This window comes from Sciurus carolinensis, chromosome 8, assembly GCF_902686445.1.
Source record: "Sciurus carolinensis chromosome 8, mSciCar1.2, whole genome shotgun sequence".
In the NCBI taxonomy this organism is placed as follows: domain Eukaryota; kingdom Metazoa; phylum Chordata; class Mammalia; order Rodentia; family Sciuridae; genus Sciurus; species Sciurus carolinensis.
In genome coordinates, this window is record NC_062220.1 from 66,786,632 (window position 1) to 66,814,538 (window position 27,907).

Here is a 27,907-nt window from a genome sequence, read left to right on the forward strand (position 1 = left end):
AGACCCAGATGACATAGCCTTCCACACACCTAGACTACATGGTATGAAGCATCACATATGTGCTCTGTCGTTCACTGAAGTCAACACGGTACATGACTGTAGTTAAGTTGTGATTATAAACTGGGCCAAAATCAAATCTTTGGAAATTTCAAGGGATTGAACATTGCAGAGATGACAATGTACCTTAGCAGAAAAAACCTCTTTTAAAAGTATAAACTCTGTATGTTTGGAAACACATTACTAAACAACCAGTGGAGCAAAGAAAAATTGTCATGGGAAGTTTGAATATATTTACAACTATGAAAAAATATTGCATATCAAAAACTTGTGGAATAAAGTAGAAATTTTAAGATATCAAATACATATATTAGAAGATTGAAAAGATTAATGAGCTAATAAGTACCATCTTAATTAGGGGGGAAAAGCACAAAGCTAACCTAAACAAAGTAGAAGGAAAGAGCTAATGAAGGTAAGAGTAGACATTGCACAAAGACAATAAACATAAAATAGCAAAGATAAAGTCAGTCAAGGAGATCCTTTGAAAAGATGGGTCAAACTGACAAACCTCTGGTGACATGAATCACAAAAAAAGTTGGAAGGCACAAAATAGGAGTGAGAGAAGAAACAACTGCAACTGCAGTGCAGACATTAGAAGCAAAATTAATAGGTTATTATGAACTGCATGCTAATAAATTTGAACATTCAGGTGAAAAGTTAAGGAAGAATATAACTGACTCAAGAAGAGTAAATATCTGAACAATCCTGTAATCACAAACAAGACTGAATCGGTAATTCAAAAGCAATCCTCCCACAAAGCAAATTCTAATTTTTTTTTTTTTTTTTTTTTTTAACCACTGAGCTACTGAGCTATAGCCCCGGATCTTTTGATTTTTTAAATTTTCTGACAGGGTCTTGCAAGGTGCTCAGGGTCTTGCTAAGTTGCTGAGGCTAGACTCAAACTTGGGATCCTCCTGCCTCAGATCCCTGAGTTGCTGGGATTATAGGTGTGCACTACCATGCCTGGCTATCCAGGTAAATTCTATTAAATATTCAAGGAATGAAAAAAAATATTCAAGGAATGAAATTTTTCAATTTTACACAAATTATTTCAGAGTAGTCTTGACTCGCTCATTGTACTAGTCTGGGAGACGATAACTGTGACATGCATAACCAGAGGACTAATATCTACAATTACAGCAAATCACTGAGAAAAAAGTAGAAAACAATAATTGGTAATTTCACAGAAAGAATATTAACACTGAGGAATGAAGACCAGTATGAAACCTTTCACGTTTGCCAGACTGGCACAAGTTAAACAGTGAAACAATGCTAGGTGTTGATAAGACTGTGAACAATGGGCTTCCACTGCCGTGACTGCAGGGAGTGTAAATTGGTATAACTATTTTGGTTTGACATTACCGAAGTTGGACATGTATATACTCTATAGTCTATCAATTTCACTGCTATCGTTTCATAACAGCAGAAGCTCTGAATGATCCAAATGCCCATCAATAAAATAAGTATTTTAAATTAAGATATAGTTACACAATGAAACTACATCTGTAAGGATTAATAAGCTAAAAGTAAATCCATCAACATGGATAATTTTTTTAAAAAACAGCAAGGGAATAAAGCAAAGAAACATGATTTTACTTTTCTAAATTTCAAAAGTCAACAATCACAATCATGGGCTACTTAAGATGTAAAAGCTACAAAAAAGAAATTAGCACAAGATTTAGAATTGAGGTGCATCAGGGAAGGCAGTTGAGGAGACTTTGAGGGAACCTGGTAATGTTCCTTGGTTTGAGAACTACATAGGTACATTTTCATGTATTTCTGTATATATACTATTTTTAATAATAAAATTGTTGAATATATTACTGTAGATACATTTGGATACTCCAAAATACCAAGTTCTCATTCTTGGAATTTATAAATGTTAACTTATTTCGAAAAGGTTTTTGCAGATGTGCAGATGTGATTAAGGATCTTGAGATTATTCTGGATTATCCAGTGGGCCCTAGATTCCACTACAGTTGTCCCCAAGAAAGGCAACCCTCTTATGAATGTTTTGTACAGACACAAAAGGTGACTTGTGGTCAGGTAGAGATTGGAATGTTGTGGCTGTAAGTCAAGGAAGTCAGCAACCACCAGAAGCTGAGAGGCAAGTAGTGAATTCTCTTATAGCCTCTGAAACTGTTACATTTCACAGAAGAAAACAGATTTTGAACTTCCGACCTCTGGAACTATAAGAGAATAAATTTATTTTTAAGTCACCAAGTTTGTAGGGATTTGTTGCAGCAGTTTCAGGAAATTCTTGCAAATGAAGAATGGGTAAGAGCGGTCTTTAGGATGGCTAAGGAGACCCAGCAAAACTCCATACATTTGTAGGAGCGCCAATTCGCACAGCTGAATTTTTCCCAGCAATGTTCAGCAACCTGAATGTAGGTTGAGTGAGAGTTCACAGAAAGATCTGTGGTTGGACTTTTGCTAGGCCAGGAGGTAGAGAATACTGGCATGAGAGAGTAGTAGCTAGGCAGAGAGTGAAAGAGATGACCAGAAGAGATGAGGAGAAAGTAAGGAAATTAACCAGCAATCCTGAAAGAGATGCAGTGAGAACAACTAGAAAAGCTGGGCACGTTGTCATGGGCCTGTAATCCCAGCTGCTCACTGAGGCTGAGGCAGGAGGATGGTGAGTTCAAAGTCAGTCTCAGAAAAAGCAAGGCGGTAAGCAACTCAGTGAGACCCTGTCTCTAAATAAAATACAAAATAGGGCTGGGGATGTGACTCAGTGATCGAGTGCTCATGAATTTAATCTGGGTTATCGGTCCCCACCTCCAAAAGAACTGAAAAGATGGCTGGTTGAGGTCAGAAAGAATTCAGAGGAAATTAGGGTAAAGGGGTCTGGAGTGGTTATGAAAGTGGACGAATGGAGTTCAACAAGGGTTCTAGAGAATGATACTGTGATAAAGACCCTAGTTACTCATCTGAGATGTCTACTAAAGTCATATAGCCTTCCTCCCAGTTCAATGAATGCTGGTTGAAGATTTAAACTGATGTTGATCAATTTATTTCAAGAAACAATCAAACAATGCTCACAATGCCCTTATATTCCTCATTATGAGAAAAAGCCTGGAGAGTCCTTTCTGTAAATTACAGACAAAGCTAGTTCATAAGGTGCCCAGAAATAAAGGATCTACATGGGGCTTTTTGTCAACAGGAACCAATGCTAATCAAATTCGTGCACACAAATCACCCAGGGAAAGTTGTTCATGTGCAGTCTGGCTCAGTAGGTCTGAAGTGTGCTCTGAATTTCTGCTGAATTCAAAGTTATATTGTTATCTGCTGGCCTGATATGGTTCCCCAACCTCTGCCCAGCTGCATAAGAAATAGGTGAGCAATGTAAAAAGGAGAAATGAATCTTATGCAGATTTAGCTAGGCTGTGGTTAGACAGCAAATGAGTCAGTTTTAGCTTCCTTGGTGCGCATCCTGAGCATGAGGAATTCTGGGAGCTCTTTGTTTCAATGTGGATGACTGCTAGTCAATCAGATTAAATATATTCCTCTTTTAAAAAGGTGAGCCTTAAAAGCCTGGCCCACATGGAAGTGATCTTCCCATTTTGAGAAAACCAATGCTTAATTTGTCCTTTCTACCTCCTTGGCTTATGACAATGGTTAATGGAGTACGGTGAATACCCAGACTGTCAGGTTATGCCAAGGGATCAGAATGTACCTTGTATGGGAAATATGAGATAATTCTTACCTATTAGAATAAGTAAATTTAGCAAGGTTGAAGTATTTGAGGTCAATATACAAAAATAAATTGATAGCATATTTATATATACTATCAATGGACAAGTGGAAATTGAAATTAACCTATTATTTACAATGACATAAAAATATGAACTACTTAGGGATAAGTCACAAAACATACAGAATGTATGTATACTGTAAGCCACAAAATATTGCTGAGAAAAAGAAAGACCTATGTAAGTGGAGAGCTCTACCATGTTCACGAGTCAGAAGACAATATTAGGATGCCAAATCCTCCCAAATTGTTATATAGAGTCAACACTATTTGAATTGAAAGCACAGTAGGGTTTTTGTTTTTTTTTTTTTTTTTTTTTTTTTTGGTAGAAACTGGCAAGTTGGTTCTAAAAACATAAAATTCATATGGAAATACTGAAGACCTCTAATAGCTAAAACTACTAAAAACAAACAAACAAACAAAAAACAAAGTGCTAATCACTGCCTGATTTTGAGACTCAGTACAAAGTTACAGTAATCAAGATAATGTAGTATTGGCATCGAATAAGACAAATAATTCAGCAAATCAGAATTAGAGTACAAAAACTGACTTATACATGGATGGACCAAGGCACAAAGGCAAGTCAATGGAGAAAGGGTTGTTTATTAACAAATGGTGCTGGAACCGGATATCCATGTCACAAACAACAACAACAACAAACATCCCTCCCATGAAAAACCCAAGACAAAAAGCTTTGATCACCATCTTGAAACATACATGAGAATCAAATCAAAAAGGACCATAGCTCTAACTATAAAACTCCAAATCATAAAACTTTCAGAGGGACGAGGGGAACAAAACAAAAACACCATAATATATGTGTGACCTTGGATCACACAAAATTTCATAGACACAACACCAAAATTGCAATCCAGAAGAAAAACAACAAAATTTACTTTACCAAAGTTAAAAATCTCTGCTCTTCCAGAATATAAAAGACAAATCCAATAATGGACTTAATGGCCTAACTAGAACCACAATACCACTACATACCTATTAAAGTGGCTCCAATTAATAATTCTGACCATATCAAGTGTTCAATGAAGATACAAAATAACTAGACTCTCATACACTACTGGTGGGAATGTTAAAATGGCACAACCAATTTGGCAGCTTCTTTTAAGTTAAATATATTCTTAACATATGAATTGGTTATTCTACTCCTAGGTATTTATGCAAGACAACAGCAAGCATATGTCTATATAAAGACTCATATGTTCACAGCAGCTTTATTTGTATTAGCCCAAAGCTTGAAACAGCCCAAATATCCACCAGTAGGTGAATGTATAAACAAATTGTAATAATCTACACAATGGAAGAACACTCAGCAATAAAAAAGGAATGAGCTGTTGATATGCTCAAGATGGATGAATCTCACATGCTTACATGGAGTAAAAGATGTCTAACAAAAAGAACACATGCTGGTTATAATGTGTTTACACTGAACTCTAGAAAATGCAAACTAATGTGGTTGCTGGGAAATAAGTGGGATGGGTGGGTGAGAGAGGTAGGAAGAAATGTGGGGAGGGGATTGATAATACGTTCATTGTCTTGATGTGGTGAGTTTCTGCACATATATTTCAAGATTTATTATGTTTACTGTATATCAGTTGTAACCTAAAAACTGGCTTAAAGAATCTAACCACATTCTTTATAATTCCAATAGCAAGCATGGCTTCACTTGTAAATATTATTCTTATACAAGTAAAATCCAAAAAAATTGTAACAAGAAATATACTTGGTATGATCTTATTTTGATCAGTTTAACTGGTAAATTTCCATTTATTTGTCCACAATGTAAGAAGTGATATTGATCAAATTTTGTTATTAAAATGACCAAGAGACAATGCAGTATAAATTTCTGATTACATGTGCTACACCTAAACAAAGTTTATAGCAATTCCATTACCAAATAAGCATATATTTCTTATTTTCATAGATTTCAAGATAGTTATATATTAGAGAAAGGGAGGGTTAATCTAATTTCCATACACAATAAAGAAACAAAACTATCAATATCTGCAGGTGATATAATTATCCACATAAAAAGGAGAATCCACATTTTATTAAAATAATGAAAGTCTGTCTCATATTTATCAGTCAATAAAATCCACAGAAATCCTTATATAGAAGCAATAAACAATTATAATTTAAAATATAATTTAAATTTACTATGCACAATAGCAACAAAAGCTACAAGACCAACAGACACAAATCTTAACTCTCTATGTAGAAAATTATAAAGCTTTATTGAAGGGAAAAAAGATATAAATGAAGAGATACACCATGTTTGTAAATACAAGCCTCAGCATTATAAATGACAATTCACCTCAAATCGATTTAGAAGTTCCATGTAATTCTTTCCAAATGAAATCTCACAAAATTTTTAGAAACTTGACAAGCTCATCCTAAAATTTAGACAAGAGTGTGTGGCTTCAAGAGAGCCAAAACAATTGTGAATAACAGGAAGAACCAAGATGGTGCTCCCTGTGCCAGCAATTTTTTCCATATAACTAAATATGACTTAAAAGGGTGACAGGGCTAGGTACAGAACTGGTACAAGATACAAAAAAAGGGCTCCAAAATAATATGGAAATATATGACACAGGTAAATAAAAAATGAATTTTTAAATAAATGGCACTATGAAAATTGGGTATGAGTACTGAAAAGTATAAAAAGTATCACACCAAGGAGAGGATTTAAGACAAAGTATAAATCATGAGGAAGATAAATATTAAAATAAAAATTATATGAAAGAAATCATAAAAGGAAAACAAAATGTCCAATAAATATAGGAAAAGACCAAGCTCACTAGCAATTAGAAACGCTAAGTTAAAAACATCAAATATATTTCATGCTCATCAGATTGGCAATAATCCAACAGTATCAAGTACTAGCAAAAACATGGAGCAAGGGGAGATAGCTCAGTCGGTAGAGTGCTTGCCTTGTAAGCACAAGGCCTTGGGTTCGATCCCCAGCACCCCAAAAAAAAAAAAAAAAAAAAAAAAACATGGAGCAAGAGGAATTCTTACAGATTGCTGGTGGGGGAATGAATTGGCACAAGCATTTTGCTAAATAATTTTGAAATACCTAGGTTACAACTGACTAGGTATCTCGCTTTCTAATGGTTCCCATTTCTTGTGATGTGTTCTAGAGAAGCCTTCACACTGATTTCAACACTATATTCATTTCTATTTGTATTAATGAAGGGCAGGAAAAGGCTCTATTTGTAACATTTTATTTCCTTAAAAATAGGATGCAGGGCTGGAGTTGGGGCTTAGTGGTAAGAGTGCTTGCCTGGCATGTGTGAGGCCCTAGGTTCAATTCTCAGCACCACATATAAATAAGTAAAATTTTTAAAAAATGATGCAAATAAAGCACTTGTTATAATTATTTTGTACACTCACCTGAAATATAACAAAAAATTTGTTACATATAAAATCATAAAGAAAAAACAATATTGCTGTCATGTATCTTTGTCCACATGAACTCTATTCACAAAAACATTAGTAAAGATTGTCTATAAATAATTCTCTATAACCCTGTATTGTTGACTCAAAAGCAGGGAGTAAAAAATTAACAGAACTTCTAAGTAAGTCTACTCTAATCTCAATAGCTAATTAATTTTTTTTTTTTTTTGTACTGGGGATTGTACCAAGGGCGCTTTAACACCGAGCTACATCTTGAGCCCTTTTTATTTTGAGGTGGGATCTTGCTAAGTTGCTGAGGCTGGTCCTGAACTTATGATCCTCCTGCCTCAGCCTCAGGATTACAGATGTGCACCACCATGCCCAGTCAATAGCCTATTAACTTTTAGTTTCATTAATATCATGAACATCTACAACCAGCAGAAAAATACACCTAAACATCTAGGACTCCTTTAAGAAATACCATAAAGAAAGAAGCCTGTACACATGAAGCTTATCCTACTTCTCAATCACAAACCACCCTCCCCACTAAACTCCATGAACTATGTTAAGAATCTCTACATTAGATACCACCAAATGAGTAATCATAGCTATAACACAGAGTGCCTACTGTTTTAAGGCCTTTACAATTATTTACTCATTTCCTTTTCAGAAACACTTTTTGAGGTCAGTACTTTTACTATTTCCTTTTCTCAGATAAACAAACAGAGGCAGACAGAGGGTAATTTGCCTCAAGTTAACTAGCTAGTTTAAGTGATGAAGTCAAGATTCAAATCCAGGTAGTCTGGCTCCAGAACATATACTCTTAATCAGGAATCTTTTCTACCTAATTGAATAGTCAACTAAAAAAGGATATTAAGTTACTAGGAAAACTTAGTCTGAGAGTTGTAAGTATTTTAAAAATGAGATTGAAAGAAAAGGGGATAGAATCAGAGTGTCCAAAGTATTTTATCTGTTTTATTCCTTGCCAAACACCTAAAAGTACTAATTATAATTCTATTTCGTACTTTAAAATCCGTTTCATTTTTGCATTGCTGATGCCTTTAAGATGAACATTTCTTTGTAACATAACAATCAATGCATTCTTTTAACTTCTTTATTAAGTTTGTTGCATAAAACATATACATTCTCATATTGACAATTTTTGCCATGAATAAAAGCAACAAAAATAAGGCAATAGCAAGATATGCTTCACATATAAACAATCATGTTTTAAGAGTAGGAAATCTGGATCCCTGTACAACAAAAAGATCAGGAAGCAAAATATGAATAAGTACTGTATTTGGAATAAACCTAAAATGTATGTGCAAAAACAGTGCACTCATAATATAGCTCACTTAGCTTCCTTTATGATGCATAATTCCTTAATCATCCACTTGTGAAAAAAGAATGACTATTAAAAAACACACAAAATTTGAATCACATTTATCTTCACAATATCAATGCTAAACTCAAAGTGGCAACTTCATTGACTCTGTTAAATGTTTCCAAAGTATAAGGCAATCTTAATATTTTTAACCCTCTGAATAGGGTCTGCAATAAAGGGTAGACCATTTACTCTACTTGCAAGGAGACTGGGTCTCAACCTGCACTTAGATGGTATGAGTAACAAAACATAGCAAACAAATATCATTAAGAGTAATGCCTGCACACATAACAACACCTAATTGAACCATGTTCTACTTATATGCCAAGCCTATTAAAGCACCAGCATAATGGAAGCTTATACATCATGCAACAGAAGTACTTAACCACACAATGTTATAAATTTCCAAATCCCTGCTCCTAACACAATTTTAGTACATCTATAAAGTTCAGCAGGTCATTTAGAAAAAGAGGAATAAAACATATACCTAATCTTACAAGTAAAAATTATTTTAGAATATGAAGAATGTTCAGATATGAAATTTGAACTAAATGTTTTTTTTCCTAAATATGATTTATATAATCAAGGCTTTGTTAAACACAGGTCTTAGGTATATGATCTATACAAACTTACAGTAGTGTTTATTCCAAATAAAGATTTTATTCCTATTATGATATGATGATATAACCATTTTCTGAATGAACTATTAAGGCTTAAGGTGTAAACATGTTGGAAGGCAAACAATGAAGAAATTACTATTCATTTAAAAATGTGTATCATCTCATAATAGGCCCCTGAACTTTCAGATTTTCATGTCAGAATACATTTACATCTTAAATTTTTAGGAAAGGCACAGTTTTTATGTAAAAAAAAAAAAAAAAAAAAAAAAAAAAGCAGCAAAATTTAAAACCCACCAATTTATTGAAAAAGCCATTACTTTTATTAGAAACAAGCGCTTCTGAAGATGTTGGCAACAAGTCATAGTATAGACATGTATTTCACACAGTGTATCTCTCCCTTCAATTATATTCCAGCAGGAGGTGGCACACCTCCTTGGGTATGGGAAGCAGAAGTACTTGATGGACTATGTAAACTTGTCTCCTTGTACACAAACCAGGCATTTCCTCCCCAAAGTATCATATTCAGAAAGCCAAAGATCTATGAAAGAGAAAAATAAGTATGAAAATCTAATACCTATTTAAAAATTTTTTTCTTTAAATATTTAACATTTTCAGGAAGTATTATCATTTAATGTCTAATACTACATACAAAGTGAGATTAAAAAGTAAAAACTATTTCAAAGTCCAAATTTTGTGTGTGTGTGTATATATATATATATATATATATATATAGAGAGAGAGAGAGAGAGAGAGAGAGAGAGAGAGAAAACAGAAATAAAGCTAAATCTCTAACTCTGTAATACAAAAATCACAACTAAAAATTTATTACAAAAAAGATGGGATTAGATTTGAAAAAACAGAAATTCTCCTTTTATTACTTTGTGTTTAGACTTTGGTACTTCAGGGTAAAGAGCTGCAACAGGAATCTGGGTTTCCATCTGTTGGGCTTTCCTTTTTCTCCTGTCCAGAATGATTCTGAACTGCCCTTGTATTCCTTTTTCCTACTTCCCTTTTCTCTCCCTCTGCTGCTATCTCTTTAACTCCAATCCAACAGCTATAGTCAGAAGAACTTTACTTAACATCTTGCATGGATCAAGCCAAAATACATTAATCTTCCCAGATACACATCTGATCAGATAAAGCCTCAGAGGTGAATAAATGGAAGCTACCTTGTTTAACAGTCCTTTATAAAATATAATAAGTGAATTACCAAGAGTGGGATAAGAAGCTTGAGGTAACAGTATTTCCATATTACTGAAGAGCATATACTTCTTTTTGTGTATTCATACAATAAAGTTTTCTGAAATTGTTCAGTTCAAAGTACTGTTGATGTAAGTGCAAAGTACTGACTTCAAAATCACAAAGTTATAAAACAAATATTTGGTAAATTGCTTTATAATGCAGAACTTACTTCATCTACTGGAAAAATATTTTCTTTTGTTTTTTTTGTTTTTTTGTTTTTTTTGGTGGTACTGGGGCAATCCAGGGGGACTCTACCACTGAGCAACACCCCAAGCCCTTTTAAAAATTAAAAAAAAAGTTTTAAACTTTGAGACAGAGTTTCACTAAGTTGTTGAGGCCGGCCTCAAACTTGCAATCATCTTGCCTCAACCTCCTGAGCAGCTAGTTATTACAGCTATGTACCACAGCACCCAGGAGAACAACAGTTTCTTAAAAAAATGACTCACATGAGACCTCTCTAAATGCAATATGCTCAATATATTAATAATATTTTAAATAATACACTTATGTGGTAAAACAGCAGACAAAATAACATTTAATACATTATATGGGTTAAATTTTATAGATTACTTAAGAAACCATAAAAGTATCACTTTTATGTACCCTGAGTAACTCTGATTTAGACAGCAGGCTCTAAACTTAGTTGTGGTTCAAACTTTGGTGTCATTTACTCATGTTCATTTAGGTCAGTTAACATATGAGCTACACTTTTCCTAATTGTAAATGGGTACAATACTACCTTTCACATTCCTTTTAGGATAGGTGGATAACTTGTGATATGAAAGTACAACGCCTGGCACATAATTTCAACAAAAGCTAGAGACTATCATAAGTGCCTTTGAGGTTGAAGTCCTGCCTTGTCAATTTTAATAAAGCTAAGACTTAATTAGGATCTTGTTCGAACTGGCTCACAAGAAATAATTTTCTTAACTTTTCTTCACCGTGATGTAGGTAAACACTATATTAAAACTAGGATCCTGGTAGCTTGGTACAAATAAAAACTAATAAATTCATTCAGAGGTTTATTGAAAGTTATTGCTTTCTTAAATTACTAGTAAGGTTTTTCTAACAAGCAAAATTAAAAAATGCATAAATAATGCATACATACCACAGATACATTCAGGGATCCCATACTAGTCACAGAATAAAAATGACATATCACATCTGGCTGTTTACAAGGTAGAAGTTCCTGAAGAATATTATGACCGGTAGCTATTTTAATATCTGTAAGAGCTTTAGCCCAGGCCGATGTGCTCACCAACCACAAAAAAGTGGCAACTAGAGTAACAACAAAGTCCTGAAGCAAAAATAAGTAGGAGTTAATAATGAAAAGTCAATTTAAAAATACCACATTTCAAATCTATCATAAGACTGAGATCACATTTAATCCTATGATACTGAGAAATGGCCTTCATGATATACTTTTATTAAAAAGGTCACACTTAATTCAGTGAACACTGGTCACTAGCACAGAACCTGAGGTACAACAGTTAACAAGACTCAATCACTCTCCTCTGGAGTATGAGATTTTTACAGCAGAAACCAAAGTTTTCCAAAGCTTTCACCACCGTTTTATCTCAACTACTTGCTCCCAGGATCACACCTTTGACCCTGTTATCATCAATATCTGCATTACTCCATCATTTCCTTCAATCATTCCATTCTTGGATATCACCTGTCTGGCTTTCCAACCTCAAAAGTCTTTTGATCCACTAAGAAGTCTGACCCGACCACTTTTTAACTTTCTCAAGTTCACTCATGTTCTCATTTTCCTTAATAATTTATATTCTAAGGTTGTTATAATCCCTTGAACATACTCAACTCCCTTATCCTTCTCCTGCTTTCTTATACTAATTTTACCCCCAGCTAAATCTAATTCTCCATGAAATGGATAATGAAATGGTAAAAAGAACACAACAAGGTCTTTTAAAATCCAGTCAAAGAATTCATAGTCATGAATTTGAAAAATGCTCATTATATTAATAAAAAAAAACTCCCAAGACACTTTATTGTTAATAACTTTCTACTGAATCCTTTAGTATTTACTTCATTTCCAAGAATATAATTGAGGGTTTTAATATTTTGGATAGTTTCTTATTGAATTAACAAGATGAAGTAAGGGAAAAAATTATTCTCCATACCCAATCAATTTCTGCTGAGGAAGTAAAATTTTGTCTGGTTGTACTGGTTACAAGGATCTAAATAACATTTCAAGTATGAATTTGAAAAATATGAAGCGTAAGTAATGCTTTGTTTGGCCTTCCTGCAAATTAATGAGCAAAGTGGGAATAATACGAAATTTATAGATCTGATGGTACCGTAAGCATATGGATACATTCGAGACTATGAGCTCATATTTCAGCAGCAGAAATCTCTCCAAGTTCAGAAATGAGTTTTAAGGCTTATCATCAGTATTTTTTTTTAATAAACTGGATTAGATGTTTATTATTTTACCAGCTTCCTTTTAGTCATTTATTTAGGATAAATATCAGTAATCTCTTATGAGATATAGAAGCCAGGCCATATATAGCTTGCCCACATGATCCAGATAGCACTGAATAAATACCTTGTGATTAGAGGATAAAATCAAGGACTAACTGCACAAACATGGAGGTATTAGCATTTTGCATTTGAGCTCTCTACAGCTTTGATCCTCTTTAAAAAAAAAAAAAAAAGTAGACCAAAGAGAAGTGTACAGACATATCATAGCTGACATTCTCTATACTGTAGGAGCGGAGTACTTGCTCCTTTTGACATCTGTACTTTGCCATATGATCTGCTAGAGATATTTTCTAAGTACTTGCTAAACAAAAATCTTTTAGAGAACTGATAATACATGTTAAACAAGTTCTCTATAGGTTAAATTTATAGTTTTGACCAATATATGTCAAATGCCCCTAATTTTCAGGAATTTTCCTCCTTCTTAACTAAAATAACACTTTTTTTTTTCTTTTTTCTTTTCTGGTTATGCTCTTTATTATTTTTTTTAAATTGAAACTCATTCAATGCACTGCAACTGAATTCTTTTTCTTAACACTAATACAGTCCTACAAGGTGTATGGTTATCCTCTCTTTAAACCTACTTTGCTGATGGCTTAAGGCATGACATCCTTCTATTTCAAAGGCTGGAACTTTTATGAAAATGATGCAAAGTAAACAGGATGAAGGAAAGTGGGGGTTTATTCTGGCCCCTGCAGATTCTATTTGTTCTATTCAGGGCTCTGGTCACACTGCAATCTAAATGAACTATGCCGCCTGGAATTCTGCACTGTACAATACAGCTGCCTGAGGCTGCTCTGCTTGTACTAATCAATTAGGACATGATTTGTAACAGATTTTTAGAATTCGAGATACCCTATTCTTATTTAGCTTCATTTTCTGGTATTCTTGATTGTCTACACTGCCTAGAACCCTTAAATACTGCCTAGAACCCTTAACACAAAACAGTGCCTAAAAAGAGCACTAAAAGTAGATTTAAAATTTCACAATTGAAATGCTTCTAGGAGTAGATCACCACAGAATTGAAGATACTGCTAAAAAAGTTTGCCCTTGTTAATAAACAGTACCTGAAAATCAATGTCATATTTGGCTACATTTAAAAATGTGGGTATCTCCAAAAAACCTTTTAAATTAAAAAGTATTCAAAATTTAATTTAGAAACAGACCAGAACATTATATGTTACAACAACAACAAAAAACATTTATGAAACCAATTCTGGAGTATTTCTTTATATGATCACTAAATTATTCATTTTAAGGTAGAAAATTCCTTTTGACTTCCTGAATCATACAACTACATCCATTTTATAATTTTATTAGACAGAAAATATATTTACAAAACAAATAGGAATACTACCTTAAGAAGTGTTATATAAAGTTTATTAAACATAAAATGTAAGAAAGGGATCACTGGCTAGATTCAATAAAAACTTAGAATAATGACAAGGCAAGAAATAATTTCTAATTATAAAAAATTCGGACAAAATATATTTATATTATCATCCTACTTCCTCTTAAAAACAAAGCTTAAAAAGTCTACTGAAGCTACAGATTCCTAACATGTAACTTCTGTTGAAATGAAAATAGTTGATGTCTATCTTTTTGAAAGGTACTTAATAACCCAGAACTAATTTATGAAGACACCTGGTTTTCTTGAGTCTTTTCAGACATCTGAGACAGAATAAATCTGTATGATTTTATTCCTTACTTACCATTTGCATTCTTATGATCCAGGCAGCAAAAAGTAAAAATAAATACATATAACTTATTTAATAATTCCTTTGTGTTTAGTCTTTCCTTAATGGTAAATTCACAAATAATTAGCAGATGTCAGTGTTTTTTCATAGACCCAAATGACTAGATCACACGACACCTCTTTTCCCTTCAAGTCAACAGCACTAATATTGACTTTGAAGTTATTCTTTTATAGTAGAGATCCAGTGCAAAATCATAGTTTATGTCTGAATTTGCCACTAATAATTCAGAGTAGAGTTTATTTCCTAAATCTCAGAGTTATTTTATTTCTAGCTCAGTAAACTCTGAAGCCAAGAAAGGTATCAGAACTTTAAATCCAAATCGTCTGTTGGCATCTCAAAGATTTGAAATTAGTTAATGAATTCCATTAATGCTGAACATAAGAACGATATAAGTGAGTTTGAATTAAGGAGATAAGCATGAAAGCAGCCACAGATGATAGGTAAGGATTAGATGTGGTCATATTCCAAAAACGTTTTAGTTTAAAAAACAGTGAGTCTGATGTAACCTGTGGGTCATAATCTGCTGATCCCTGGTACAGAAAATTAAGCTCAATAAGATATCATAGAAACACAGAGGGGGTCTTTAAGGAAAGAGAAAAAAGGTAATAAGTATTAACACTACTAAAGATATGATCTGCAATTCTTCAAATCAAAGGCATTAATTACTGCTTAAATTTTTTTTTTTTTTTGCCATTAGCAACTTAATAATCCTTACTACTTATTTGAGTTTTTTTCCGTTTTAAAATAAGGCTAAAAATAAACCTTCCCTGGAGTACAAATAGGCTAACAGAATTGAGTTAAATTTAATGAGAAAGCTCAACCTTGTGGCAAATACCCACCAATTTTGGTTCACCAGTGTTGAACTTTATGTCGACATATTTTATTTCTAGCAAAAAAACTCCCTTATATATAACTTCAAATATAATCATTTTCATATAAAAAAATAAAGTGATTACTTACAATCATGGGAAGTTTACGACTATCCCGGTAAAGGTTCGTGTAACCAACATAAAGCAGAAGGGCAGCAATGCAGTACAAGAATACAAAGACTGCAAATGTAACATAGAATTGTGCAGAAGAAGAGTAATCTCCTATGAGGACATGACTTTTCCAATCTACATCGCACACATTTACAATAGAATGTGGATGAAATGATGCTTGATTCAACCTATTAAAAAGAGGCTCAAATAAATGTATGAATTACTGGATTCTTCTAACAGACACAGAAATACTTGAGCAGAATATTGAAATGGCATTTCAAAAAATTCTCCCCAAATATATTAAAAATATTTCCTCTGGAGGGGAACTCAAATATTTAATTAAAATAAAATTTTCATAATACATTTATATAAATTATGCATGATAACTGACTTATGATAGAATACAGACTGAATTAAATACTTTCATACCTAGATACTATCTTCCTTCAATAAAAAAATTAGCACAGTAGTAGGGATACCAAATAGTTTACAATTTGAAACATACTGTATTCTAGGAGGGTAGAGCCCACATCACTAGCCTAGGAGAGCCAATTATAATAACAATTCACATTTTAACACTGGATTAATAGCTGTTAACTGAAATTCACATTGCCATTAATTTTCCCCATTGATAAATTACAAAAACGTTTATTACTAAAGATGCTAGTAAGTTTCTTGTACATAAACTATACAACAGGAAAAAGAGATAAAAAGGCTTTGATGATAGTATCTGACATATCCTTAATATAAGACTTTATTTAATCATCGAGACATCCTTAGAAGATAACGTTTTCAATCTCCTGGACAAAAAAACCGAGCCTTTCGTCAAATAAGTAATGTTAGACAAGTGGAAAAGGATTCACACCCTGGCTTAAACACTGGAAAATTCAATGAACTTTTCAATGAATACTGAAGTCACAAAGAAGACTTCACTAAATGTTCATTTTCATTCAAGAGTAAAAAGGTATGGTTTTACACTACAGACACAGAGGGATTCTTCACTTAATGCATGTCTTAAAACTAAAGAACACTATTATTCAGTAATTGCAAATACATGAGAAATCTAGATTTTTATAAATCATGTTTGCTTCTTGACAATAGGGCTTCTTACATTCAGGTGACAGAGCAATCTCTATTTTGTATTTTTTATTTCCAATTCACTGTGAGATGACAGAATAAACAATGTTAAGTTGCCACAGAAGTTTCTAAACGCTTATTTTCACTTTCTGTATTTATTTCATCACAGTCTAAGAAAAGTTTGCAGAAAGGTATTGGTCTGTGCATGAAGTGTATGCAGCAATAATCACAAATGAGCATGCAATCTAATATTTCCTACCCCCATCAATAAACTGTTGTTAATCTTGATTCAATATGAAAGTAGAGTTGTTGAATCATAATAAAAAGACAAAACTCACCTGAATGGATAACCAAAAGCAGCTGCAACAGTATGATTTTCAAGAACTTTTGGAGGACAACTCACCAGAATTTCTGTTTTGCCCTTAAAACCTCCACAGGTGGCAAAAGCAAAGATGGAAGCAATCTACAAAAAGTGAGACCAAGAAAAGAAAAACAGAAGCATTACTGTACCCAAAACGAGGGTCATTAAAATAGTAAGTACACTGATTATCAAAAACTGGCTCATTAGCTTTCTAAAAATTATTAATCATAAATGAAATGTAGCTAATGAGAAAATTAAAAAATTTATTTGCAAGTTTTAACAAATATGATTTTATTTTCTTGAGTATAATAAATTAGTATGCCAACCCATATAACATTTGCTCATACTTCAATGTAAATATTAAATATCACTATGAATCTTTCATATAGTGTTTTAAGTGCCACTGCTAAAATTTTTATTCATAACCTTTTTAGATTTTATTCTGTGTATATGAAAATATGTAGATAATATATGTACATTGTTTAAGCAAACTTTATACGTCATAAACATTTTCCTCTTATTAAATAATCCTCAACATTTCAATGCCTGTATCTTCCATTGTATGAAGGAATTATTTTGAAGGAGGAATATGAAAGAATATGTATGAAGGAATTAGTTTGATCCCTATCAACATTTAGGATACTTCGTTGTTGATTTTTTTTTCCTGTTATAGATAACATTTTGCAAGAAAAGATTTAATTCCTCTTCTATTTGTCTTCTAAATTTCCTCCAAAACAAAATAAACAACTCCAGATATGTTGTAATGACTGAGAACTCAAATCCTTTAACGAATGCTTATGGTTCTACATTTAAAATATATTCTGAATCTGACAACTTTTTACCACCCCGTCCTGATACTTAAATCACCATCATCTCTTGCCTGGATTTTGGGCCATCAGCTTGTAAATGATCTTGCTGTTTCTGTCCTTGCCCCAACTGCAGCCTACTATCAACTTAACAGGGGATCTTTTTAAAATATAAGGCAGAAACCTTTCTCTTTTGCTCAAAACCTCCAATGGTTTCTGAGGTCTCTCTGAATAAAAAACAAAGTTCATATAAAGTTCTCTGAGATCCTTTCTTCCTTAACATAGAATTTCTAACCTCATGTTCCTACTTTTTCCTTATGATATCTACACAAAATGGTCTCCTTGCTATTCCTAACACTTCTCCTTTATTTCCTCTGCCTGGAATACATGGTTACTTTCTCACACAGTTCCCTATCCCCATATGATCTATCAGAGAAGGCTTTCCCTTGCCACACTATATTAACAGTGCCCCCAAGACTACACTACCTATTCCCTCTATGTATGCTGCTGTATTTCTCCTCTGCACTTATTATTTGTTGAAACTTATTCTTATTGAAACTTGAAGAGGGCAGGACTTTGCTGGAGATCACACACATCCAGTAAGTGGTACATAAAAATTCAATATTGATCTGATATTGAGTTTACACTGCTGAATGCTAGATGCTATAGTTTGGACAAACATTCTCCAGAAGCCCATATGATAAAAGGGTTGCCAGTCTGTGGTGCTACTGGGAAGTGGTGGATTCTTTAGGAGGGAGGGTCTAATGAAAGGAAGTTAGATCACTTGGGGCATGCCCTTGATGGAGATGCTAGGAGCCCCCACACCACCCTAGTTCTTGGCTGTCATGAGGTGAGCAGCTCTGCTCTACCATTTGCTATCCACCATGACATGCTGCCTCACCACAGGCCCCAAAGCAACTGGGTCAATCAACCATAAACTGAAACCTCTGAAACTTAATTAAAATATAACTTTCCTCTTTTAAGTTGATTATCTCAGGTATTTTGTTACAGAAAGAGAAAACTACCGTACTTGATATTAAACCTCCCATGAATTATTCCAGGGTTTTAAATCTTATAGGTCATAATCAGTATCATAATAACTACTGAGGGATTTTTTTTTTTCCCTTATGAAGAAGAGATATATGAAAGAGAATCTGGTTATAGACATGGGTTTGAAGTAATGTCTAGCACACAGTTTGGAGTCTTCTGTTAAGAAGGTAATGATAAAAGAATGGATATTCAAAAAGGTAATGATAAAAGAATGGATAATCTCTCAGAATAAATATGCATGAATATACAGAGTGAAAAAACAAGGCTAGGAAGTGAGTCTTGGGCATAAACTCACATCTAGGATCAAAAAAAATAAATGAGATAAACCAAAATAAACCAGTGTAACAAAACGGGCCAAAAATAAACTAGTACATATAGAAAAATTATACCTAACAGTTGGTATCGATCACTGAAGAAAGGAGGGCGTTGATTTTAAAGAAATGTTCACAAACCCTAATACAACTCTCATCAAGAGGTAGAGCTTAAATTTCTCTTAAGTGTGGACTACACATAGCAACTTACTTCTAGAATAGAATATGGGGCAAGAAAAGGAATACCTTTTAATATTAGGTTACAAAAAGACTACAACTTCTGTCTTCTTTCTAAAATTTTTTTAGTTGTGCATGGACACCATACCTTCATTTAATTTATTTTTATGTGGTGCTGAGAATCGAACCTAGTGCCTCACACATGCTAGGGAAGTGCTCCACCACTGAGCCCCTGTCTTCCTTTCTTAGTCTCTTGAACTTTCTTATTATCTGGGAGAAACCAACTGCTATGTTGGGAGGCTATTCAGGCAACTTTTCGAGAGACTCATGGGGCACAGAACCAAGGACTGACTACCCGCAACTACAAGATTTAACTTGGAAGTGGAATTTCTGAGGCCTGCTAATAGTCATGTGAGCGAGCTGGAGGGCTTAAGATGACTGCAACCTCAGTGGAAACCCTGGACCAAACCACACAGCTTTACTACTCCCAGATTACTGCCCTCACAGAAACTGTGAGATAATAAGTGTCTGTGTTTTCAGTCACTAAGCTGGGGCAATTTGTTATGCATTAATAGATAACTAATATAAGGAAGGGCTGTTCAACAAATGGTTAGAATAAATTGCAGGTTTAAATGTAAAAGTAAGTCCTTAAAAATGAAAATCTGTTCCATAGAGAAGGGAAAAATTCAAGATTTTTTTAAAAGGAAAAGCACTAGTCAAAAGAGTTCTTAATTTCAATTATTAAAAGGTCTTGGAACCAAAAGTCAGCTTTTGAACGTAAAACAAACTATAAGTTAGGCGAAAACATTCGTAATAGACATGTCACAAAGAATCTACTAGTTCACTGATCTAACAGAAACCCTTTCTTATATATACTAAGAGACACAAATGAATGTTCACAATGACATTGTTTTAATATCAAGAAATGAGGAGGGTTAAAGCAACAAGAAGTTGACAAAACACAGTAGTATATTCTTTGTGTGTGTGTGTGTGTGTGTGTGTGTGTGTGTTGGGGGGGTGCTCAGATAGAATCCAGGGCTTTGATCATGATAGGGAAGTAATCTACTATTTAGCTACACCCCCAGCACCCAATGCTATGTTCTTATGGTAGAAAGTTATATAGCAAAAACTTGCTGTATCGGCTACCCACATCAACACAGATGAGTTATACAAACTTAATGCTGAGTTTAAAAACAAAATAAAACATGTTGTATAAGACTACATAAGAATGAAACCATTTTTAAAAAGCTGTTTTCTACATCACATCTGTGACTATTTTTGTTCTAGCCCTCAAGCCCTCAACATATTTCTCAGGGACTAACCCAAGAGACTATTCTCTCATTGATAATTTCATTCTAGTCACCACTCATCTTTTAAAGTGTGGATTATAAAGCTGCAATGTGCAGTACAGTAAGCCACCACCCACTTGTGGTTACTGAATACTTTAAATGTAGCTGTATAAATTAAAGTGCGCTCTAAGTGTAAAATACACACCAAATTTTGAAGATTTAGTATGAAAAATATAAAATAAAACCATTTTTATATTAATTTTTATTTAATTATATTAAAACAATAACATGGTATATTGGATTAAGCAAAATATATCAAAATTAATTTCACCTCTTTCTAAATTTTTGTAGTGTGGTTAACAGAATACTTAAAATTACTACATGGCTTATGTCTTTTAACTTGCATTATATTTTTATTGGACAAAGCTACCTTAGAGTGATAGCACATTGATCTGAAATAAAAATCTGATGTTACTCCCCTTTAAAGATTTCCTCACCAGTTTTCCAGGCATATACTAAACAAAAACAAAAAAATGCAAAACTCCTTAATTTGTCATAAATGGCAAGGCTGATCTAGCCACAACTTTATCTTTCTGGATTTTATCTGCACTATATTCCCTGCCAGGTACTGTATGATTCTGTCTCATCATACTATTTATTGTTTTTGAATCACAGCATTTGTTTGTCTTAGATGTGTATGTTTCTTCTGCTGGGAATGTCCTGCTTCTCTAATATGCACACCTTTTATGGCCCTAACACTTTGTGACAGAACTTATGATTCTCTTGGGCTGCCATCGACATTAACTCCACTATATATTAACTCTACTATGGGCATTTTTTTTTTTTTTTGTATCTTGCTATTTGAAAAACAATATATAAATATATAATATATATATATAATAAAACAATATATATAAACTAGTTTCCCTAACTAATATAATAATCAGCGAGTAAGGAGCAGACTGCTCTACACTATGTAGTGTAGTCTTTAAGACCATCACCTCTACTGCTCTCCTGCCAGGCTGTCATGTTTGCACCTGACCTTGTTCAGGATTTTCAGTGCCTACCTAGCAGAACATCTGGCACACAGCAAATGCTGACTAAATATCTTCTTAATTCAGGAAATATTAATGTCTAAAAACTTAAGACATAAAACCGTATTTCAAATTTTAGTCTTTGTTACAAAGAAATAAATGTCATGTTAGCAATTCTGATCTTTATAAGAAAGAGATTTTAATTTAAAAAGCACAGATTTGTATTAAATGAAGTATAAAAATAATCTATGAGTCAAATACTCAACCATTTTACTTCTCCCTACATTCTACTGCCATTTTGATCTAGATTGGAAGTTTTATGCTAGTGATTGATCAGTAAAACCTGGCCTGTAGATATATTAGTGTAGTCTTTCCAGTATTTATTTTTTAAATGTGAATTTAATGTCAATATTTCAATATCAGGACACTGCACTTAAAAATTAGGATTTCCTGCTTTTCCTGAGCATGTGTGGGAAAACTGATGGCATAGCAACATCACATCCACATTCTCATAAAACAACACTCAGATGGAACTGAGGTGACAGGTATCACTTAAGAGAGGGCATGTGCTTTGCAGATTGCCTCCTCTCTATTGTCTTAACTACCAATAGGATGCACTTTTCTTCCAAACAGTCTAGTTCATTCATTTATTTATGAGGGTGGTACCATGAGCACTTCAAGTTTATGTACCTATTGCAAAATGAGAAATCCTGGTATGTTGATAATGTTTCTTTGCCAAGTTTGAAATTCATTTTCCCATCCCTCCTTACTGCATAAAGAAATTACTGAAACTATGGACACAGAATTCTATCTTTAAAATGAATATGAAGAACTCAGGGGCAGAGTGACAAGCTTCTTTTCAGGTTCAAAAGGTCCCATATTCTTCATCATGACAGCCCCAACTCACCAGAGAAACAGCCCCACATATATCTGCCCATCATTTCCTCACTATAAGACCATCACAGATGATTCCTCACTTAATTGAGAGATCTATAACCTCAGGGTTAATATTATAGCCCATTTTTCTAATCTAGTAGAGAATACTAAAATAACTCATATACAAGAATATTTACACTATTTATATACACTTTTAGACTTATGTAATTCAAGTTTTATTGCAATAAATATAAATAAAACCCATGCTGAACAGGGATTTCAGAGGGTTGCATGTCAATACTGGGTATCCTGAAGGTAAGGAGAAACCTGTACATGGAAGGACAAACAGGAATAATCTTACCTTTTCTTTCATTTAAGTGTTCACGTATTAGAAGTGTTCGTGAGTGTGCTTGGCTTAATTATAGATGCATACTGGGGCTCTGTGCAAAAAATTTATACTCAATAGCAGTTCATGATGAAAAAAATTTTGCAGATCACTGATATTTTCAATGAGTCATCTATCTTACAGAGTCCTGATCCAACTCATATTCCCAGATTCTATTCATACTGAGGATTCTACTGGGGACCACTAAAATGCATATAATTTATAAATGTTCTCCACATGTTTCTAGCTGCAGGATCCTCACTGCTATTTGGTTTCATCATTAAGCTGAAGTCAACTACTTAAATTTCTTTCTGTCCAATGTTTAGTTTATGAAAATAATATAATTGAAATCTTTAGAAATAGACGTAAAAGTATGTCATGAGCAAAACCAAATGTATCCTGTTTTCACTAAATCCCATTATCACTGGGAATATGAAATAAACTTTCAAAGCATGTTTACCTTCATAATCATAAGATTAGATGTGTAGAGCCAATGACTGATTTTTATGAATCAAAAAGTCTGAAGCATTTATTTATAATACTCATTTTAAAATGTTTTTTTTTTTATTAATGCTGATATTATGGTTTATTCCCACTACACAATCAGTAATGAAGTCAATTACAAAGTGCTTTTTTCACTCTTCTATCTCCTTCAGCTTCTACAGTACAATCATAGAATGTTCTAAAGATCTGCTAGTATGGTTACACAGTCCTTAAAAATTTGGATTAGGAAAAGTAAACTTTAGTGTTTCTGCTGAAATACACTGCTAGAAGTTTTTTCTAACTATTAATCCTTATGTGTTGAAAATATTTATATCATCTTTATTCTTAAACACTTAAGCTGAATATGAAACTAACTCTCTCAGAAACCTAAATATATTTATTTTTTAAAATCATTTTTGGACTGTTCAATTATTTTCATGTTCTCTGGAATGAATCAGTATCTTGACTGTTGATCAGCTGGCTATCTTGAAGTAAGCTTTGTCATTTCATGATTTATTTGTTGCTACTGATTAAACTTGAACTTTCAAGCAAAAATTAGTTTTCTTCATGTGTTTTAGAATCTGTGAGGAAGGCTAAACTTGCTCCCCCACCCTTCCCTGTCTAGTAGTTTTATGGTCATTTTTACTTGGCCTTCTGAGTTTCCTACTTCACTGCACCTTATGAGAGAACCTCCAAATCATTCACATATGAAAATATTCAAATTATCACAAAATCCAGACCTTAAGCCAGTAGGTAGACTGGTCCAGGCTTTAGTTGGTAAGTGGTTATATCTCTTTTTCCTGCCCTTTTAAGTACTCAGCTCTTGTTAAGTTGTAACTCCAGGATGAAGCCTCTGTTCTATTTCTGATCCTCAATGTTTACTTTATATTAAAACCCAATTCTCAAACCAGGAACCCTGTTCCTAAGACTCTTTCAGGAATCCATGAAGTCACCTTCTTTTTGTTTTTCAGGTAACAATACCAAATCTCTCCCATCCTCAGTCAAATAGAGGCTTACTCTCATCACCTCTACTAAATTACCAGACATGTATTCAAAGGTTAAAAATATTATCATAACAATACTAAGACATTATTTTCATTTTTCACCATCTTGATATTTGCACTGATTAAGCAAAGGCACTGGTAAGTAGAATCGCTGTGCTTAGGTAAGAAGCAGTCATAGTGCCAAACTATTTCACAACCACATAACTTATATTTAAACAACTTTCCCCCCGCCCAAACATAAGTTTAACTTGAGAATGTCTTGAATGAAAGAGTACAAATTATTTTTATTAAGCCCTGACCCTTAAGTCTTAACATTTTGTGTGATGAAATGCACCAGTGCAAATACTTTTGCTACATACCAAATACAATAGCCGTCTCCAGACAAGATCATTTAAGCAAGAGTTGTATGCTGAATTAGTCACTTTTTTTTTTTTTTTGGTAACATTACCAAATCTCTCCCATTCTAACAATCAAATGATGGTTTACTCTCACCATTTTTATTCTCTTATCAGACATCCATTCAGCCTATTACAATCTGGCTTCTTATTTTACTGAAACTGCTCTCGCTAAATCGCTAAAGCCACCAAAAGCTTGATTACTCACTCAAGCCAAGGGACACCATATAGTCCTTATTTTACTTAACCTCTATATTGTACCTAACATTACTGAGCACTCTTCTTGAAATTCTAACAGCGATGTCAAGATGTTTTTTCTCTCCATTTTCTTAACCATTACTTCTTTCCTTTGCTGGCAGATATCTGCTTAGACTCCAGCCCATACTTGTATTTTAAATCTAGGTCCATACATACAACTGCCTATAGGATACCACAATCTATATGATCTAAAGAGATCAGAAATGCAATGCATTCTTATTGGCCTTCTACAAAATTTTGCTCCTCCTCCTCTTAATGACCTAGTTTGGATAATGAGACCATTGCTAACCCAAGTCAGAAATATGGCAGCTTTTCTTAAAGTCTTCCTTATTCTTCACTCTCCAAATGTATTCTATTTTATAAGCCTCTCTATCTTCACTGCAACTAATTTTAGGCCCTCATAATTTCTCAAGCAACAGATCTCCCATCTTCCACTTCTGACCTTTTCAATCCATTCTCTACACAGCTGACAAAATGAAAATTTCTAAAAGGCATATCTAATTATATTATTCACTTGGGATTCCGGGCTTAAGTGGGAACTACCCAACAAACACTCCAAAATTCTAAATTCTACAGGTAGGCATTTTTCCAAGAAAAAGGTCTAAATGTTCAAGATTAACCCCAGATGGACAAACCCTTTGAAATCTAACCTGTCAAAATAATTTCAAACCACGCCATAATGATCTTTCCTGGTACTTCCAGGTTTCAGTCAACCGTTAGTTACATTAAGTTCTCACACAGAGCTATGCTGCTTCAATTTTTCACCTCTCTGAACACAAGCTTCCCTTTGCCTGGAAAGTCACTCCACATGGATTCCCCAAGGGAACAAATACTCATCCTTCAAGTATTCTTTCATCTAAGTAGACCTTCCTACTTTGATCCCTCCTTCCTACACTGTGTATACCTTTATAATAGCACTTACATGGCACTTTCATATTTTATTTCATATTCTTCATCCTTAAAAGATCATGAAGAAAAAATCTTTTTATTCATGTTTGTATGCTAGTGTTCAGCACAGGGCTGGTGTATACTCAAATATCTGTTGAGAATATATACACTACATATTAACAATGTATAGTTTAATCACAAAATTATCAGCTGCGTAATAACAAGGTGCCCTGACTGAAAGTAGGATTTCCTTAAGAATTTTAGAACGGATATTTCAAGATACATCAGAAAATGAAGGAACTTAACAGCAGTCCTTTAAAATATTAAGAAAAAACGCTATCTACAGTTTTTTAGGTAACTGACAAACTAACAAATATAAACTGTGTTTTCATTTAAGTGGAAATCCAAATCATTAATTATAAATTTAATAATAATCTCCAGTAAGACTGTTAAGTGTAAAACTTTTTCTTAACATGTACATTTGCTTGGCCTAGTTAAACGTGATTTTTCCCTCCTGCAATTTTTAATTTTTATAAGCTCAAAAATAACTTTCTTTATATTTAAATCTGGAACCTGATTTGTGTCTTTAGACATCAGCACTATGTGATCAAGCAAATCTTTGGGGGGAACGGTACATGTAGAAAACTAGGTTAAGTACTCATCAGAGAATCTGAGTTTTTGTTACTTTTAAAAACATCCTCGCAGGGAACTGGAAGTTCTTATTCTTTTTTACCACTCTGTCACCAAAATAAGGGGTGAAGAAGTTAAGGATGAAAATGTTGCTGTATACAAATATGCCGGGCAGACAACCTATTAAAAAACGGCTCTGAAAAATCACGGAAATATGTACTGGGCCACGAAGTTTGGAGAAAATCTGCAGCGCCTGGTAAATTCACTACTTCTCCAAGTAGACTGATCATCGCCAGAGTCGAATTAATAAGTCTCCTTTGATGTTAATAATTGTTGAGTGTTCCCAGGAAAGGGCTAAAAGCTAACTTTCCCAGCAGGATGTTGCTTCGAAGTACCTAAAACAGGCTCGACCACCATTCCTGGCACGTTACTAGATGAACCGAACTGACTCGACGGTCTTGTGAAAAGTCCTTTCCCTCGCTTCCCCGATCCACAGTTTAACTATTTCTAACCCGGAGCCAATCTTAAAAGCACATTAAGAACTAAGCCGGGTAACCTCTCTCCCGGCAGGCCGCGGGAACGCGCGCGCAGCCCGTGACTGCACGCGCACCGGGCCGCCGGGTTTCGGTTGGACCGCAGCAGGAAGTCTTCCCTTCCTTTGCGGGAGGCGGCGGAGCCAGAGGGAAGCTCTCACTCCCACGGGGGCACCCGGAGGTGAGCTCCGGCGCGGGAGGGCGGCTCCGCCTGCGAGCTGGGCAGCCGAGGGACGGCGCGACGCGGCCGTCCCGACTCGTGATTCGACACTGGCCTCCGCGTCCCCGCCCCGCGCGGGCCAAGGGCCGCGGTCTCCCGCCCTGCCCGCCGTCCACTCCCGTCCCGGGCGGCGGCGGCCTCGGGCCACCCGAGCAGGGCTGCTCCCTGCTCCCGAGCTCCCCGAGCCAAGCGGGAGCCGGATCTGGAGCGTTCCCGCTGGAGCGGGCTGCACTCACCCACTCCAGGACCTTGATGAAGCCGAGCGGCTCCTTGAGCGGGTTGAGGTTGATCTGGAAGGAGGACATCCTCTGAGGGAAGGAGGGAAAAAAGTTAGGACGGCGGGGCAAAGGAGGAGGGGATCGGCAAGACCCGAGCGGCCCGGCGGCGAGGAAGGGCAGGCGGGGCAGGCGGGGCAGGCGGGGCGGGCCG

General features: G+C 34.6%; 1 protein-coding gene across 1 annotated transcript; it reads right to left on the reverse strand.

Moving 5' to 3' along the window:
* Window positions 1-7,398: 7,398 nt before the first annotated feature.
* Sypl1 (synaptophysin like 1) lies at window positions 7,399-27,896 on the reverse strand. The gene is made up of 5 exons (XM_047560842.1): window positions 27,715-27,896; window positions 17,117-17,241; window positions 15,682-15,889; window positions 11,574-11,762; window positions 7,399-9,761 (listed from the first exon to the last, which is right to left on the reverse strand). The coding sequence occupies exons 1-5, from the start codon at window positions 27,781-27,783 to the stop codon at window positions 9,627-9,629; spliced, it is 726 nt and encodes a 241-aa protein (XP_047416798.1). The 5' UTR covers window positions 27,784-27,896; the 3' UTR covers window positions 7,399-9,626.
* Between the last annotated feature and the right edge of the window lie 11 nt (window positions 27,897-27,907).